Consider the following 19,172-nt stretch of genomic DNA (forward strand, 5'->3'; position numbering starts at 1 on the left):
TGTCAGGTGGAGTTTCCCTCTGGTCAAGGGGAAGCACAGGGAGCGAGTTGGCTTCCAGGCGAGAGGTGGGTTGTCCAGAGTTTACTGAAGACGGCTGGCTGCCAGGGAAGCAGACTCGAGCCTCAGAGGAGGCTGTGGGTGTCCCACCTGTGGTTGGGGAAGGGTGCAAGATGGCAAGGGAAGCTCAGAGGACTATGGCACTGGATCAACATCTCTACAATCAATCAAAACACCAGCTGGGCGTGGTGGCGCGTGCCTGTAGTTCCAGCTACTTGGAAGGCTGAGACGGAAGGATCGCCGGAGCCCAGCAGGCCGAGGCTGCGGTGGCCGGGAGCGGCCACTGCATTCCAGTCTGGGCGAAAGAGTGAGACTCCAATGCAAAAAAAACCCCACCAAAGGGCCTGAGGACTGGCGCTGGGCACCTGCTGAGTCGGGATAGGCCATGACAGGGCTTGTCACCAAGATTCTCCTCCTTCTCTAACCCCTGCCGTGGAGGATCCAGCGGCCTCCCTAAACCGCCTTCTCCATCCCTCCCCTCCGCTCTAGAGAAGCCGGCGCTAGGGAAGAGGGAGGCCGTGGGAAACTCTGGAAGAGGCAGAGTGAAGAATCGGACCTGAATTAGGAAGTGGGCCGAAGTTTTGAATTCTGCGTAAGATGGATATTTTGGTTTAAGTGAGTTTTTCACATCTAAAAGGAAACTGGCATTTTATTTCATTTATTTTTTTTGAGTCGGCGTCTCCCTCTGTCACCCAGGCCGGAGCGCAGTGGCACGCTCAGGACCATCCCAGCCTCGACCTCTGAGCTCCAGCGATCCTTCCGCCTCAGCCTTCCAAGTAGCCGGAACTACAGGTGTGCGCTACCACGCCGGGTTGATTTTTGACTTACTGTAGAGATGAGGTCTTGCTAAGTCGCCTAGAGCTACTCTCGAACCCCCGGCTCAGGCAACCCTCTCGTCTCAGTCTCCCAAAGTGCTGGGATGATGGGCTGAACCGCCGTGCCCAGCTGAAACTGGCATTTTAAAATGGAACAGTTCTTGCATTGGAAAGGGATCGGAAAGTCATGGAATCTGATGTCGTCCAGGATGTCATCAAATGGCAGGGAAGAGAAATAAGGGCGCTGCTGAAGTGATTGGGAAGACAGGCCATTTCCATGTTTCTGTCCTGCCCAGTTCAGCGCCTTCGACAAGTGTCACTCACTGGCTGCCCAGGCTGTCGCAGCTGCCCCAAGCAAAGCTTTTTTCCATCCATCTCAGCACCCAACCACCCCGTGTGAGTCTCCTGCCTGGCCTTCCCGCCTGTCAGTTACCTGCCTCTGCAGCATTGGAATCAACACACCCTGCTCTAGACCTATTCGTCTTCCAGTGAGCAGACGGAGGCCCAACGGGGACAGGTGACACTTTTTTTTCAGACAAGGTCTCACTCTGTCACCTGGGCTGGAGTGTAGGGCACAGTCTCAGCTCACCACGGCCTTGGACCCCTGGGCTCAAGCAATCCACCTGCCTCAGACTCTCGAGTAGGTGGGACTACAGGCCTGTGACACCATGCCCAGCTAATTTTTCTATTTTTTTGTAGGGATGGGGGTCTCTTTTTGTTGCTCAGACTAGTCTCAAACTCCTGGCCTCAACAGATCCTCCCGCCTCGGCCTCCCGGTGTTGGGATTACAGGCATGAACCAGTGTTGGCTTCATCTTAAGTCACATGGAAAGGAGAAGCCGGGCTCGGTGGCTCAGCCTGTAATCCTGCGCTTTGGGAGGCTGAGGTGAGTGGATTGTCTGAACCCGCGGGTTTGAGACCCGCCCGGGCAACCTGGCGAGACCTCATCTCTACAATAAATCAAAAAATCAGCCAGGCATGGTAGCGTGTGCCTGTAATTCCGGCTACTGGGAAGGCTGGGGTGGAAGGGTGGCCGGAGCCTACTGGGTGAGAGTGAGACTCCAACTCAAAAAAAAAAAAAGAGGAGCAGAGCTGCATCCTAAGAGCCACAGCCCTGAAGGCAAAGTCTAGGCTGGAAATAGCGTGTGGCCCCTTTCTCTTCAGTATGTGGTCAGAGTCGCACCCCGTGAGAACTTCCTCCTATCCTTTCTGATGGGTTAAGAGGAGGCCAGGGTACTGGGAAGCTGGGATGGGAGAAAATCAAAGGGTAGCCGGGGTCGCCCGAGGCCAGTCCTGTTCCCAACATCTCCGTGCCCCCCACCCACCTACACCGGCTTCTTCTCTGCCCCTAAGCCCCAACTGAGATGAAAGGGTGTTCTCTCTTTGGTTCATTCTGCACTGAGCTCAGATTTTAACTGGAACACAGGAGCTTATTAAGAGATGATCATCTCGTAACTCCGCGTACTAGCAGAGGCTGGTTCGTGGGCAGGGACACCAAGGGACTCCTAATCCTCCTGTTCCTCTTCATTTCTGAACCCATTATCTTCCCCTAAGCCCCAGTGCCGCCTGGGAAGCCTCCAGGTATTTTCTCTCGGATTACTTGCCCCAGGGGGTAAAGGCAGAGAGAAGCACTCCCCTCCTTAACTGAGCCGCTGAATCTTCCAGAGAGGAAGGCAGAAACCCCGAGCTTAGCTGGAGAGCTTCTGCCTTTAATTAATAAAGAAAAAGAAAAAGTAACACCAGTTGCTAAGGAGAAATGGAAACTTTTCACCCTATAGTCCCTTTAGACTTGACTTCGGGACCATGTGTACCTGTTCATGCAAATACAAAAAACAGTCAACCCTTCTTCCCAACACTGAAGCCCAGCAAGTCCTGGGGAGTTGGGCGGGGGAGGGCCTCCAGGAGGCCACAGAGGACCTGAAGGCAGCCAAGCAAGGAGGATTAAAGAGGCCCCCTCTTTAATCCTGATATAGGATAGCTGCTTTCCCAGCCGGTGTCTTCTTTGATAGCAATGAGAGAAACAAAAAAGTCCAGGTAATTGATATATTCTTCCGTTTTCCTGGGTTACAAAGCCCCAATCAAGCACTGGTTTTAAACACAGCAGGTAACACTCTACATGTGGCAGAAAAAAGACCCCACAGGGAGCAGTTTCACCTTAGGCTGGGGGACAGGAACGTGCACCTCCTTCCCCCTTGCTGGAAACAGAAAACATTTTCTAATTGTTGGCATCAGAAAAGTCTCTCTTTTTTTTTTTGGAGTCTCACTCTGTCGTCCAGGCTGGAGTGCAGTGGCACGCTCACGGCCAACCCAGCATCGATCCGCTGGGCTCCGGCGACCCTTCCACCTCAGCCTTCCAAGGACCTGGAACTACAGGTGTGTGCTACCGCACTCGGCTAATTTTTTAAAATTTATCGTAGAGATGAGGTCTTGCCAAGTTGCCCAGGCTGGCCTCGAACCTGCAGGCTCAGGCAATCCACTTGCCTTGGCCTCCCAAAGTGCTGGGATGACAGGCTGAGCCACTGAGCCCGGCCAGGAAAGCCTCTTAAGTAACCAAATTCAAGCTTTGTCCATTTCAGACCTTCCCTCTCTTTCCAACGACTCTCCTAAAAACAATCCTAGTTTTGAAATACATATGTGTGCCTCACTGATGCTAAGTCCATTAACCAAATAATAAGTACTTCGTAGTTTTGAATGGATGTTGTAATAGGAAGCCAAGAGTTTCATGGTGGAAGACTTTTGGCAAGGCCAGGCCGGTGCAAGAGCACTGTGCCTTTTTTTTGAGTTGGAGTCTCACTCTGTCGCCCAGACTGGAGTGCAGTGGCCGCTCCCGGCCACCGCAGCCTCGACCTGCTGGGCTCTGGTGATCCTTCCACCTCAGTCTTCCAAGTAGCCGGAACTACGGCTGCGCACTACCACGCCTGGCTAATTTTTGATCTATTGTAGAGATGAGGTCTCGCCAAGTTGCCCGGGCGGGTCTCGAACCCGCGGGCTCAGGCAATCCACTCACCACAGCCTCCCAAGGCGTGGGATTACAGGCTGAGCCACCAAGCTGGCTTATTTTTTGATTTATTGTAGAGCTGAGGTCTCACCAAGTTGCCCAGGTGAGTCTCGAACCTGTGGGCTCAGGACATCCACTCACCTCAGCCTCCCAAAGGCGCGGGATTACAGGTTGAGACACTGAGCCCAGCTAAGAGCACTGTGCCTTTAATGAGATTTGCTGTCTATCTTTCTCAGTCTGTAGTTTTAATTTGTTGACCCTGGATTGTGTCTTCACCAAGGGTCAAAATTCTTCCAGACTGACCGGATCAGCCTTTGCTGAGAGAAAGAGCCCAGTTTTCTTCTGGAATTAACAGCAAAATGTTAGCCTTCTCCATGCCAGGCGAACAGCCAAGGCGGAAACCCAAACAGCGGCAGGAGCCCGGGCGGCCCAGGTCTCATCTTGGCAGGATGTGAGATGTCAGGCCGTCTTGTATTTCTACTGCAGTGGTTACAAGGTGGGATTGATGTCGGAACAAAACATAATACTGACTTTGGAGAATTCCTTTCCTTCAGCCTTAAATATTGACACCCACTCACCAGGCTTGAGAACTAGCAAAAGCAGCACGGATTTCTAGAGTGAGCAATAATTTCCCCTGGCCACCATTCCTTGGCTGTTAACAAACACAGAAAATGCTGGGTTAGTGCCACTCAGCACATGCCCATGGCAGAGACCAGTTTGTTATTTCACCAGCTATGGTACAGACCTATAGTCACAACCACTAAGGTAGAAAGCTCAGAGGCACTCTAATGACTGATACAACAACGAACTCAGACAAAACTAAGCAATCAATGTGAGACAGAAAACAGAGGTATGCATAACCTAATGATAAACTATAGTTGAGAGATGGCATCGGGTAGGTGTATTTTCAGTGACTGCTGTCACCCAGTACATACAAAGAACTCTTAGTTTTTCTGAAAGGGAATTCTGGTTTCAAACTATATTCCCCACATACATTAATTTACTCAAACATTTAAACCCCAGAATTCTGGCAGTTAGGGCAGTTAAAATTAAAGGAAGCAGGTGCTGCCTTGCCTAGAAATGTAACCCAAATGTGCTCTAACAAACATTTACGAATTCAAATATTTTTTTTTAGTTGGGAGGAAAACTTGTATGGTTGTGCAACCCCGTCGACCCTCAAATTTCCCTGCAAATGTTCTCACATTAGAGTAGGCTCTATCATAAGAAGGGTGGAAGCCGGGCTCAGTGGCTCAGCCTGTAATCCTGTGCCTTTGGGAGGCTGAGGTGAGTGGATTGCCTGAGCCCGCGGGTTCGAGACCCGCCTGGGCAACTTGGCGAGACTTCATCTCTACAATAAATCAAAAATCAGCCGGGCGTGGTAGCGCATGCCTGTAATTCCGGCTACTTGGAAGGCTGAGGTGGAAGGATCGCCGGAGCCCAGCAGGTCGAGGCTTCGGTGGTCAGGAGCGGCTACTGCACTCCAGTCTGGCAGACAGAGTAAGACTCTAACTCAAAAAAAAAAAAAAAAAGGGTGAAAATCTATTAACACTGTCCAGAGCCCTGCATTCATTCATGAAACCATGCCAGAAGTCTTTGTATTGCAGTCTCACCTTGGCCAGAATTTCAGGCAGACCCCCAGGAATTCTGGGAGTGATGGGGAACCAGTTATTGACTCTAAATGCTAGTGTTCGAATATCATGGCCTGGCCAGGCATGGTGGCTTATGCCTATAATCCCAGCACTCTGGGAGGCGAAGGCGAGAGACTGCTTGAGCCCAGGAGTCCGAGACCAGCCTAGGCAACGTAGTGAAGAATCTCTACAAAAATAAAAAAATTAGCCAGGTGTGGTGGTACACACCAAGAGTCCCAGCTATTCGTGAGGCTGATGTAGAAGGACCACCTAAGCCCAGGAGATCAAGGCTATGAGCTGTGACTGTGCCATTGCACTCCAGCCAGTCTTGAGCGAGACCCCGACTCAAAACACACACACCACACCATGGCCTTTTAGCTCTGGATTCTTCAATCCTCTTCCTGGAATTCTTGGGCAAACTTCCCTCCACTTTGATTTGTTCCTTCTCCTGCTATGACCATGTGAAGGGCTTCATCACATGTAGTCCAAGAACCTCCCTCTTCCTCTTCACCTAGCCTAAAATAAGCATGCACATCCCATCAGTGAGACTGAACCTTGGAGTAGAAAGCAAAAATGAAATCTTACATACACACACACACATACACACACACACACACATACACACACACACATAGTTCTACTCAAACTAGAAGATTTACTGTATTTTCCAGATCCTTCACCCAGGGCATGCTGTCTCTGCAGTTGGCATCGTCCCATGTTTGAAATGACAGAATGCCCGTAAGTCTCTTGCCCATACCCAGCAGACAAGAGCTCTGAGTGCAAGTTGAATGTGAACCTACCCGGGTGACAGTGGCGCTGCCCTCTTTTCTGAGTCAAGACTGAGATTTAGTTTGAAATTTAAGTTTCTAATTTTACACTTTTTGATTACAGTCAGGTCCATTTTAAAATCAGAAGGTCATCTACTCACGCTAATATGATCCTTTGGAATACGGAAATGTGTTATTCACATGCTGTACTTCAAATCAAACAAGGAAAAAAGCAGGCTTCAATTTCACAGCTCAGGAGAAACTGACAAATTGTTCCACCACCCTGCAAGTTTCCCAACGAACAGTTCCAGCTCAGACACCCAGTTCCCCTCAGACAGATGCGACAGTGGGAGGAAGAGCTTTGGTCTCAGGCTAGGAGCAGGTGCTCCCTCTCCAACCTTGCCGTACGGGGAGGCTCACAGCAGCCTTCCAGCGTCAATCAGGTAAAAAGCTCACTGGAATCTAAGCTTCAAGAATGATTTCAAGACAATACAACACAACAGAAGAGATCCTGAAGGGGTTCGACTAAAGCCTGCCACCTATTCTGCCAATGTCAAAGCCGTCACTATTCTTGTAAACCTCCCAACATTGGTTTCAGCACAAGCATTGACAGGGCCTCCCTTCCCCAAAGATCATGACCCTGGACAAACAAAGGCGAATGAGAAACGAGAAGTCTAAAGCTATCAGAGCATAACAAGAGAGCAGAGCTTGTGAAGTACATCAAATGGTAATATGACCCTCGCCAACAGGGATGAAACTGGAGAGTTGGCAAGGTGACTTGGATTCACAGCGTGGATCTGATCAAGGGCACAGCTCATAAAAATAGCACCAATTTAGAATTCTATTGAGCACTAAGGAAGCATGCCAATAGCAAGAAATGAGATGACTCCAATGCCAAGAGTTTGACCTGTTGGCAATGAACCTGAATGTCTTCAAAAGAAAAGGTCCTTGCTTTCCCAGGGACCGAGGGAATTGGGAAAAAATAAAACGCACTTGCAGAGGCAGGGGGAAATCAGCACAGAACAGCAGAAGAGGTGAGAGCTGGAATTCAACTCTGAGAGTTCAGCAGAGAGGGCCTGACTGTTCTAGACCAGTGTAAGCCGCGAGTTACGAAATGCTTAAAATTTGGACCCAAGATCTCACACAATACAGTCAAAACAGATGTAGTCTTCAAAAGCTCGAGCTACATGGGTTGCGATGTGGGATATGGAGGAGCCCTGCAGGGACTGGGGAAGGCTGGGGTGACACAGGTGATGCCACAAGCACAACCTCCTCGTGTGAGGGGCCGGCAGCAGAGTTAAAGGATGGCTTACAGAAACCAGGCAGGATGGCCTGACGGAAGAGGCTCAGCTACTCATTTCGTCCACCAGAAGAATCTGAGAAAGGGATCCACTTTGACCCCCTGGGCATTTGGAGCACAGAGGTATTGATCAGTGGAGGAGGAAGATGACCATCCCCAAAACCTGTCAGATTGAGCCTCAGACAAATGAGGTTTTCCACAAGATCACCCTCAAACTCAGCTTGTGGATAGAAGCTACCCTTTTCAGAATTCTAAGAATTCATGTAGCAATGCCTTTCCAGAAAAAAATGATACTTTATTATAACTTCTAAAATTGCAGATCTTCAGGCTGAATTATCATCGACACACATACACACAGAAAACCACTCATCTCTGGAGTCATCCTCCATACCCCCTCAAAATTTGGCCAACGAGCCTCAGGGAATTTTCCAGTTTAACCCCATACACCAACTTGGAATAAATGGACAGACTAGTCTTCTGGTTTTACCCACAGTTCCAAAGTGCTATCACAGGTGAGGTATTTGCTGTAGCCCACTTTTGCTAAGTTAGAATACAGTTAACAAGAACACAATGTGCAGAGTTCTGGGTGTGGTTACAATGTCAGTTGTGCTTCCTGTTCTGTAGCCTTGGTTTTCCTTCTCTTTGTTTTGTCCCTTTTTACAGAGGTCACCCTACATGCTGCAAGAAACACAGATCATCTAATCAGAATCACATGAATAGGGGGCGGTTCAAATGAGCAGTAATGTTACTTTTAAGTTATGGAGTCTACAATGAGGAATCTGAACTCTGGGGTTACAAATCAAAATAAATATGATTTCAAGGAAGAAAAACAAGTACTTGGCTTGCTAGTGAAATGCTTAATTCTTTCTAAAATCATAACTGCAAAGGGACTTTTGCTTCATGTCTCAAGACAAAAATCGGGCAATCTACATCTCCCCAATGATTCACACAGCGCTCCTTCCTATTTCTTCCTGAGTGCAGAGAAATGATCCCCGAGCCCAGAATTTGTCATCACATACAATGGCTTAGTTACTTGGTGCTCAAGGCCCAACCCTGATAAAAACACCAACTATTTCTGTAAATGTGAAGATGCTAACATGAGGCCCCTGCTCAGAGACGGCAAAGATGTGAACACTGGGACGAGCTGCGCTGAGGCTCACTCCGCCAACGGCACGAGGAAACGTGAAGAGACGCCAGAAATGTTCTGAAAAGATCATGCTCATCTCTAAAACCCATGCCTTTTTTTCTAGCCAGAAAATCAGGGACGGGAAAATATTCGAATACACTGCCCACCAACACATTCTTAACAGAAGTGAAGATATTTTAAGAATATGAGAAGCGTTTCAAGACATCTGCTTTGCAGCAACAGAAAAACAGAGAGTTCGTTCTGAAGTCTGTCTCAAGAACAGGGCAGCCAGCTTTCACAAAGTACCCAGATATGTTCTGGCAAAAATACTTTAGCTTTCCTTAAGTTATATGCTGTCAAGTTCAACTATTTTATATATAGATGATCCTTTTTTGTCAACAAAAAAAGAAAGTTTTTTTAAAACTCCAAAATTAATAATATCTGTGCAGGACGATGGTAGAATTTTGGTTGGTTTGTGTAATTCAGAACATAGATGAAATCAAAAGGTCTGCAACCGTCTCTACGTTCACATCTTTCAAAGTTCCTTTTCTTCTCTCACATGAATTCATCTGAATCATTGCCATCCTGTGGGAGACAGAAAAGTGAAACCTTAAACACCTTGAAAATAAACAATCCAGTATTTAAAATGTACAATTATAATATTAACTAACATGCTTCCTTCTCATCCCTAATCTCCTACTTCAGAAGAAAAAAGGCAGTGGCTCAAGCCTGTAATCCCAGCACTTTGGGAGGCCGAGGCGAAAGTATCACCTGAGCTCAGGGGTTCAAGACCAGCTTGGGCAACTTGGCAAGACCGCATCTCTACAATAAATTGAAAAATAAGCTAGGTATGATAGCACGTGCCTATAGTTTCAGCTACCTGGAAGGCTTAGGTGGAAGGATCGCCTGAGCCCAGCAGGTCAAGGCTGCGGTGGCTGTGAGCATGCCACTGCACTCTAGCCTGGGTGACAGAGTAAGACTCCAACTCAAAAAAAAAAAAAAAGAATAAATTCATTCATCATTTATTCTCCATCATAAACTGTTTCTCGGAAGAGCTAGATGAGCAACTATCCCCTTTAAGGTGCCACACCCTGACCTGATTACACAGCAACAAGCAACCAACGAATTTCCAAATTCTTCCACCTGACCTTGTGAAATAGTGTGAAAATAAGTGCAACTATAAGAAAGTGTAACTATAAGAAAGCGAGATTTCAACAAATATCCCAAACACACACTGCCTCAATAAATATGCAAAATATTTCTGGCCTAAATTCCAGTATTTTGAGCCTCAAAGTTGTCACAGAGTTGTGACTTCAAAAGATGGCTTTGATTTAAAAAAAAAAAAAAAAAAATGGGAAGTCAAATATAGGCTAGTTACCATGTTAGCATGCTTACCAAGATTTTTATTTAAAAAACCATATGACAGTATACGGCACAAAGAGACCAATTTTGTTGGGCAGCGTATAAATAAGTCTTGAGAACACGCTCAAAGGCAGAGCTCTGACTTCTTTTCGGCCAGCATTCATTAACAACATCACAACCTCAACACGGACTTGCTTTATCTTCTTTCTATCTCCTTCCCTTGGCTTGGCACCAGCATTTTTAGAGAAAGGGACTGGACTAAGGCTTATATATGCCTTTTTCCTCCTTTACTGCCCTTATTAAAGATGGGAGGGAAGTACAAGACATGGGTAAGAAACAATGGTTTCCGTGAACTCTGGTTTTAGCGCCAGCTTCATTCAGTGGTTTTCTCTGTGCTCCGCTTCCATCAGCACGATAAACTGAGGTGAGGTCATAACAATGCCTTAATAACTGTGCAAAGACTAGGATTTCTTTTAATCCTAAGCTGAAATAACAGCATTCACGATGTTTAAAAGAGTCATCATTTAGTATCTTCAAATGTCAGCTTTAGATCCCAAACACCAAGGACAAACAACTCAAGACAGTATGGGTCATTAACAACGAAAGTACATCATTCCCTATAAAGGATGTCAGATTTCCAAAGAGCTCCCATTTGTCTGAGGACCTATGTCTTGGGAATGCAGTAATTATTCTTCTTGATGAACTGGTATAAGTTAAACTAAAAATTAAGTCCTATATTATATAAACTAACCTGTCTTTGAAAATCAACTGATCCTACTGCCAAAGTGGATCACAGAATGTCTGTATCCCTTAACAGAAGATGGTTACAAAGTGAATTAGCCTATTCTTTTGGAGTATGAAGAAAAACAGTAAAAGCCCTCCTACTGAAAGAGAGAATAAAAAACACCCAGTTTAAAACTTTCTTGGAATCTTAAATTTGATTCATACTTGGAGCTCAGGAACAGAGGTAGCAAGTAATAGAGAGACAGGAAGGGAAGAAAGGTTGGCAATCTTTTGGGTAACAAATTTACTTTCCTATTCTTAGAACTTTTAACATTAGTCACTAGTCAGATGGTGTTTATATATGATGAGTGTGTGTATTTATTTATGTCTCAATTCCAGAATGACATCCAAATTTTTTTTTCCCTAATCCAAAGCATTTTTACTGTTTTTTTTTTTTAAAGAAAGTAGGATTTATTGAGAGGCCAGAAAAGCTCCCAGAGTCGGGGGGGATCTGCCCAACATTCAAATTTTTAAAACTCCATAATGATGAGAATAAAATGCCTAAGGTCATAACATAATATGGGGGTGATATTAAAAGCCTCCAAAATACAAAAAACTTCAATAAGCAAAAATAACCACAACAAAAACATCAGATTATGGTGTGTGTGTGTGTGGGTGTGTGTGTGTTAGTGTATTATTATTATTATTATTATATTTTTTAGTAGGAGTCTCACTCGGTCACCCAGGCTAAAGTGCAGTGACACACTCACAGCTACCTCAGCCTCAACCTGCTGGGCTCAGGTGATCCTTCCACCTCAGTCTTCCAAGTAGCTGGAACCATAGGTGCGTGCCATCACACTTGGCTAATTTTTTAATTTTTTTGTAGAGACAAGGTCTTGCCAAGTTGCCCAGACTGGTCTCAAATTCCTGGACTCAGGCAGTCGTCTTGCCTCCACCTCCCAAAGTGCTGGGATTACAGGGGTGAGCCATCACAATTGGTAAGATTTGTGGTATATTAATAAAGACTTCTGTCTAATTGTTCAACTGATAGTTTCAAGAATCTAAATATAGCTTCCAAAAGAAACTAAACATATCTTATCTTCTGATGTTGACACTCTGTGGGAAAAGAGCAACAGAAGACTATAAGGATAAGGAATAATAACGACTTTTATTTCAGTGATTACGCCAAGAAAGCCTTTCATATACATGTCTTTGCTTTTCCAATTAGTAAGTGGCAGTTGTAGTCTCCAAACTTAAAATTCAAGATTCGATTTAGTTATATAATACTATTCCGAACTTTTTCAGGAATAAGTTACAAAGATGCATGTTGTCTGATGCATAAAGAAGCCTCATTAATTTAGCTCTTCAACAGAGATGGGAATAAGAATTTTCTTATAAAATTTTAGAAGGGGCTGGGCTCAGTGGATCAGCCTGCAATCCCAGTACTTTGGGAGGTTGAAGTGCATGGATTGCTGGAGCCCACAAGTTTAAGACCAATCCAGACAACTTGGCGAGACCTCATCTCTACAATAAATAAATAAATAAGCTGGGCACGGTAACACGCACCTATAGTTTCGGCTACTTGGAAGGCCAAGGCCAAAGGATTGCTTGAGCCCAGCAGGATGACACTGGGGTGGTCATGAGTATGCCACTGCACTCTGGTCTGGGCAAGAGAGTGAGACTCCAACACACACACACACACACACACACACACATTTTTTTAGAAGGACATGTAGATATAAACAAGATCTAAAATTCTATTAATTCTAATGCATGCACTAAATCTGGGGTTTGACTATCTGACGTTTAAGGGATCTTAAAATCTGTTACAATTGGCCCTCCATATCCACAGTTTCCTCATCCATGGATTCAACCAACCTCAGCTCAAAATATTTGGGGAAAAAATACTACAAAAACAAAAACCAACTGTAACAATAACTAAAACAGTATAACAACTATTCACATTGCGTTAGGTATTATCAGTAATCTAGAGATGAATTAGAGTACATAAGCGGTTGTACAAAGGCTATATGCAAATACTATACCATTCTATATCAAGGACTTGAGCAACCTTGGGTTTTGGTATCTTCAGGGGGATCCAGAAATCAGCCCCCCACAGAAACTGAGGGACAACTGTATTTTTAAACTACATTATAAAACATGCGAAATCCCAAATATATCCACCAAGTTTCAATTTTCTGCAAGGACTGTTCAATAACAGCTAAACTATGTTATCTCTAGACATTTTGAAATAAATTTTTGGGAAAGACAGCCCTCAAGGACAGTAAGTGTCTGACACAGTTCCAATAAAATAATCAGATGTGGATGTTAAGAAGATTATTTCAGTACTATGTTAAAGGGCCACCATTTCTCTTTATCTCAAGTCCTGGGGAGCATGAAAATAACCCATTTTGTTACTTAGGCTACAGTATGAGATCTTAGGGTCAGCAGCATTATTTTAATTGATGGTGATTTTGTTCTCACTCAGTTTCAACTAGAAAATCGAGAAGAAAGGAATGGAAGAAAGTTCTGTAATTACTAATGACCCTCTACCTCTCAGTAGACAAGGTATGACAATCTTTGTCCCTGAAGTGACCTACTCAAAAACACATAAGAGAAAGTCCACAGGGAGGGAGGGGCAATCCTAACAGAATAAGCTGAGTACCCTAGCTGCCAGATCACAGTAAGCAACTCACAATATGGACATCAGTGATGGCCAGGAACACAGTTATTAAAAATTCTTAGGGAATTATTTCAAGGCAAGCATTAGAAAAAGAACTTGAACACACCTGATTTGAAGACATATTTTCAACTTTCATTAGTGATGAGTAGCTCCTAGAAGGAAAAAAAAAACATTCAAAATATGGTTATCCAGACAACAAGTATCTCATGAACATTTACAGTGTCTCTAACACTGCTGAGGGGATTTAGAAGAAACACAGAGCTATTAGATATAATCTCTGCCCTCAGGAGATTGCAGACATTAAAAAGATAAATATCTAAACACAACAAATGAAATATGCACAGTACTTTCTCGTTTACAAAGCGCTTTTTCCTATTTGTTTCATGTCACCTCCACGATAACTTTGTGAGACAGGTGACATTATTCCTCTTTTTTGGATGAAGTTTACCTACAGCCAAGATCGGATAGGACTCACAGCTGCAGTACCCAGCCCCTGTAGATGCTGCAGAAATTCAAAGAAGGAATTGCGTCAGTGCGGGCAGGAACTGTCAAGGTACCCTTCACGACAAGGCCGACCCCAAACAAAGCTGACCAAGTGGGAGGCAGGACGAGTGAGGAGGCCGTTTCAGAGCCAGGGTCGGGACAAGCAAAGGCAAAGAGACGGCGTCAAAATGACAGGCCAAGGATCGAGCCAACTCAAGTGGGTTCTCAGAGCAGTGGGAAATCAGGCTGGGTAGCTGGCCCAATTACGTGGTCCCAACTGCATGGGTGAACAGTGTGCTCAGTAAGAACTGAGTAGAGGAATGACATAATGAGATTCACTGGGTATTTACCAAGTATCCATGAGGTACAAGATGATATTTACTAAATATCCATGAGGTACAAGACCCTGTGCTGAACTTGAGTAGAGGATGGGATAGAAAGAAAAGAAAATAACAAGCAACACAAAGTCTTGCCCCCCAAAACTTATTAAGAAGGGGAAGAAGTCCAATTCAGCAATGGCTACAGTAAAAAGTAGTATAAAAAATACACAAAGAGACAAAGGAAAGTAACACTACATAATAACCGTGTTTTAAAAAGAGTAATCTGCAGCAAACAGAATAGAGAGGGGAGGGGCGTTAATAACAGTATTTATTTACCGTTTACAGGGGATCCCTTATTTGCTAGAAACTGTGTTAAGTGCTTCACACATGAATGACTACTAATCCCCACAACTACCTTAGAGGCCAAGGAACATTTTATGCCTATTGTACATATAAGATAGCGGAGTCAGGGAAGCTGGGGAAGTTGCCCAAGGTCTTGGAGACAGAGAAACTGGGTTTTGAATCCAGGTTGGACTCCTAAGCTTACACTCTTTTTTTTTTTTTTTTTTTTTTTTTGAGTTGGAGTCTCACTCTGTCGCCCAGACTGGAGTGCAGTGGCACGCCACACCGCCTCAACCTGCTGGGCTCCAGCAATCCTTCCGCCTCAGCCTTCCAAGTAGCTGGAACTACAGGCATGTGCTACCACACCCAGCTAGTTTATTTTATTGTAGAGACGAGGCCTCGCCAAGTTGCCCTGGTGGGTCTCGAACCTGTGGGCTCAGGCAATCCACTTGCCTTGGCCTCCCAAAGTGCTGAGATTACAGGCTGAGCCACCGAGCCTGGCCTAGCTTACACTCTTAACCATCACGCTGCAGTCCACAGAGCTATCCCAAACCCAGAGCATGGACCCGACAGCTATGATATTAAGAAGGGATAAACCTGAGAAAATCAACAATGGCATCAAGGTTTCTAGCTTCAAGGACTTGAAGAAAACAGTAAAAGAAATGGGAAAAGGCTGCAAAAAAGATGTGTTTGGTCTGGGACATGTTGCATTTAAAGTCATGGTAAGACAACCAAGTAGATATGAACTGCAGAAACTGGAAGTTGAAGGCCAAAGGGAAAAAGAATTGTCATGGGTAAAGATAACGAGTCGAGAGAGATCATGAGAGAGATGTCAGCTAAAACTTGTAAGAAAATAAGAGAAATGGGAAGATGTTGGATACCACTTGGCATCCATAAGAAAGAAAGACAACAGACAACATCAGCAACTTGTATGAGCAGGAAGAGAAAGACATGTTGATTTTTTTAAGTGGTTAGAGCAGAGAATCTCAATCAGTTTTAAATCATCTGTGAAGATAAATTATAGCCAGATGTCCAGTTGTGGAGATTTACAACCCAGACTGTGTAACTATTGAGTCAGAATTCCCACCTGCACAGAGGTAACACGCAAACCTATCTTTCTTTGGGTCGCGTTTCCTCTGAGTCCATTCTATCAACTCAACTGCCTCCCTGATATCTTTTTGGGTATCGCAAAGGTATTTTCAGATTCTTAGGTCTACATCCAACTCACGGTCTCCCCCCACCAAAACCAGTTTGGCTCTTTTCCAGTGTTCCCTAGCTCAAAGAATGGTATTGCTATCCATTCCGTTTCGAACCAGAAACCTAGGGTCATTCTTTGCCCCTCTTCTTCCCTGCCCCTCTCCTCAATCCAATCTGTCCCCTGACCCTGTCGTTTTAACTACAAAACTGCCTCTCTTTGGTCCACTCCTCCCCGTTCCACATCACCACCAGAGTCCGAGCTACCATCATTTGCGATGTGAAACCTGCCATTAGCTTCCTATCTGGCTTCTCCACCCTCGCTCTGGTTCCCTTTACTACAAAGTCAGCAAAGTAACCTTCTCAAAACACAAACCTCATCGGACTGCCCCTTGCTTAAAACCTTTTGATGACTTCACAGTGCTCTTAGCATAAAGAAAAACATGGCCAGCAAGAGCCTATAGGGACTGGTCCTCTGATCCAAGTGCCCTCTCACTTCTGCTGTTCCAGGCATTTAGGACTTCAGGTCTGTGTTTTGCTTTGTTGCTCCCATGCAGGGTTTTCGCACGCACCATTCCCTTTTGCTTAGAGCAGCCTTCTAGCCGTCTTTAACTAGCAGAGTTTTGATCTCAGCTTCAAGGATCTCCGTATCAAGAAAGCTAATCTCAGTTACTCCTTTATTTGTGGTATCTTAACTAGTCACTCACTGCACACGGGAAGCATGGTGTTGCCTGCAGAGAACACCAGGATGCGCGAATGCTTCTCTGAAGGAGCTTAAGTACCACGAAGCAGCATGGCCCATAGAGTGTTATTTATGGTGCAAGTGTGTGTGAGATGAAGAAAAGGAGGTACAACCGAAGAAGTTGTCTCTTCAAGAAACTATATCATCCTTTAAACCAATGGCCTCACTGTGACCTCTTCTACATGTTACTAAACTCATTCTATAGTCTGTTTCTTCCCAACATCCCATGAAACCCATGGAGGCGCCTTATCACTTACAATGTGAAATTTTGGACTAAGTAAAACTTTATAAGTCACTCTAACGTGTACCTAATTTTTTCATTCTTTTATTTGCCTATGACCTTGACTCTGGGTCTGGTCAGTCTGCTCATTCCTTGCCTTAAAGGTAGTATGGTATAGAAGTATGGACACCAGAATTACAGGCTTGAGTTTCAATTCTTCCTTTGCTACTTATGAGCTATAACCTTTCACATATTCATCTCCTTGCTGAAGTAATCTTTGCCTGAAAATCAAGTCATGTCAACGTTAAAACTTATGAAGCATTTACCTGTGATTTACCACTCAACTTGGGTCTTGTATTTCTCTCACTTTTATGACTCGAGTCTTGGAGCTCAGCTCTGAACTCCCAGACCTCCGACTTTTCAGTACCCCTGTCTCAGGTAGCCACAGTCCTTACCCTTTGTTCTGACTGCCTCAGTCTCTGATTCGTTACTCACCCAGCCTCTATTAACTACATTTCCTTGACAATTGCTTATTTCCTCTGGTTTCAATACCTACATGGTCAGCTTGACTTTGAGGTTAATAAATGTTTGGTACAATGCCACAAAAAGCCAAATAAGAGAATGAAAAATGAAAACAAAACAGGTAATAGACACAGACTTCAACCTCTCGGGTAGAAGATTCAAGGAGAAATTAAAGTGATGCTAACACTACAAACGTACAAGACCAGTTTACGAAACAAGTCAGAAGCTTAGAGCCTATTGCTGGAGCTTCAAGGAGGCTACAGAGGGCCACAGGCAACAGCAGTGTTGGATGTGCCACACAGAGCCTTGCTGTACCACACCCACTCCTGGCTCGACAGCCCCGCGTCACGGTTTTCTGTCTTCTGCAGTACATGACAAGAAGTTGTTTGTGTGGCATAAGTTTGAACAGAAATAAACATACCAACTGGTTTTGGTTTTCTAAGGCCCATGGCGATTATTTAAAAATACAAATGACTTTTAGCAGCTCAGAAAAGAAATTGGCTAAATGTCTGAAGCAAAAATTTTATTCAGTAAGATTGAGAACTTTTCCCCCTCAATTCATATGGCTATTTTATGTGTTGCTGACACTATGGAAGAAAGTCCAAAAGATATGAAAACTGTGTTTTGGTTGATGAGTTTTGTTTAAATGCTTGCAACTTTTGAAACATAAAATAATATTAAAATACTCTAAGTTTCAGGATACTGCTTAATTTAAATTATATCTATGAATTACTTGATTTATATTGAATAAATATTACTTTAAGCTAGAACAGACTGAACAGAGGGCAGAAGAGAGCAGTAATATATTTGGGCTTGAGAATCAAACTGGGACTAACTAGTTGCCTGACCTTTTGCAAGCTACTTAGTTGCTTCTCAGACTCAATTTCCTCTTTTATAAAATGCAGATAAAAATCTGAAATGGCTACTGTTGGGATTAAATGAGACAATGCAGTAAAGAACTTTCAGGGCAGTGTTTGGCAGATGGTAAGTGTTCACAAATGTTAGCTATTCTTCCTTATTAGATAAGAAAATTAAGTAATCTCACATTCCCAACATATAACATCATGTCCTAAACAAAATTATGTTAGATCTGTACAGGGCACAGCAAGGTATGTTTTCAATTCTCCCTCACTGCAAACTAAAAACAAAAAAGAATTAATTGCTCTAAGTCCTGCATCACGCAGAATTCCACAACTTTTGCCACACTTATGAAGTTGATCATTTTTCTCTCACTCGTAACACAAAGTAAACACATACTTCTAGGCTATTTAAGTATTCAAATCTATGCATTAATCTGCCTCATCTTAGCATTCTCTAACTTAGGATAAAATTTCTGGATCTCTCCAGTTGATTATTTATTTATTTATTTATTTATTTTTGAGTTGGAGTTTCACTTTGTCGCCCAGACTGGAGTGCAATGGCCGCTCCCGGCCACCACAGCCCTGACCTGCTGGGCTCCGGCGATCCTTCCGCCTCAGCCTTCCAAATAGCCGAAACTACAGGCGTGCGCTACCACGCCCGGCTGATTTTTTGATTGATTGTAGACATGAGGTCTCGCTGCCCAGGCGGGTCTCGAACCCGCGGGCTCAGGCAATCCACTCACCTCAGCCTCCCAAAGGCACGGGACTACAGGCTGAGCCACGGAGCCTGGCTCATTTGAATATTTTAAATGAAGCTACTCATTCTGTTTGAGTACAACCTCCAACAGAAATACGTGCATGTGAATAACAAGTAACAACTTATGTTCTTTTTTTTTTTGAGTTGGAGTCTCACTCTGTCGCCCAGACTGGAGTGCAATGGCCGCTCCCGGCCACCGCAGCCTCGACCTGCTGGGCTCCAGCGATCCTTCTGCCTCAGACTTCCAAGTAGCCAGAATTACAGGGATGCGCTA

The 19,172-nt window shown here is 44.5% G+C and overlaps 1 protein-coding gene across 1 annotated transcript in view; it reads right to left on the reverse strand.

The window, feature by feature from the left end:
- Nucleotides 1-7,838: 7,838 nt before the first annotated feature.
- CCDC25 (coiled-coil domain containing 25) overlaps nucleotides 7,839-19,172 on the reverse strand; it is a 41,010-nt gene continuing 29,676 nt past the window's right edge. Inside the window, exons 7-8 of the mRNA XM_021716821.1 lie at nucleotides 13,565-13,610; nucleotides 7,839-9,275 (exon numbers count right to left, since the gene is read on the reverse strand). Coding sequence (XP_021572496.1) covers nucleotides 9,246-9,275; nucleotides 13,565-13,610 — 76 coding nt within the window. The 3' untranslated portion in view covers nucleotides 7,839-9,245. The remainder of the gene's footprint in view (nucleotides 9,276-13,564; nucleotides 13,611-19,172) is intronic.

This window comes from Carlito syrichta, unplaced genomic scaffold, assembly GCF_000164805.1.
Source record: "Carlito syrichta isolate Samal-C Ts95f unplaced genomic scaffold, Tarsius_syrichta-2.0.1 Scaffold308976, whole genome shotgun sequence".
In the NCBI taxonomy this organism is placed as follows: Eukaryota; Metazoa; Chordata; class Mammalia; order Primates; family Tarsiidae; genus Carlito; species Carlito syrichta.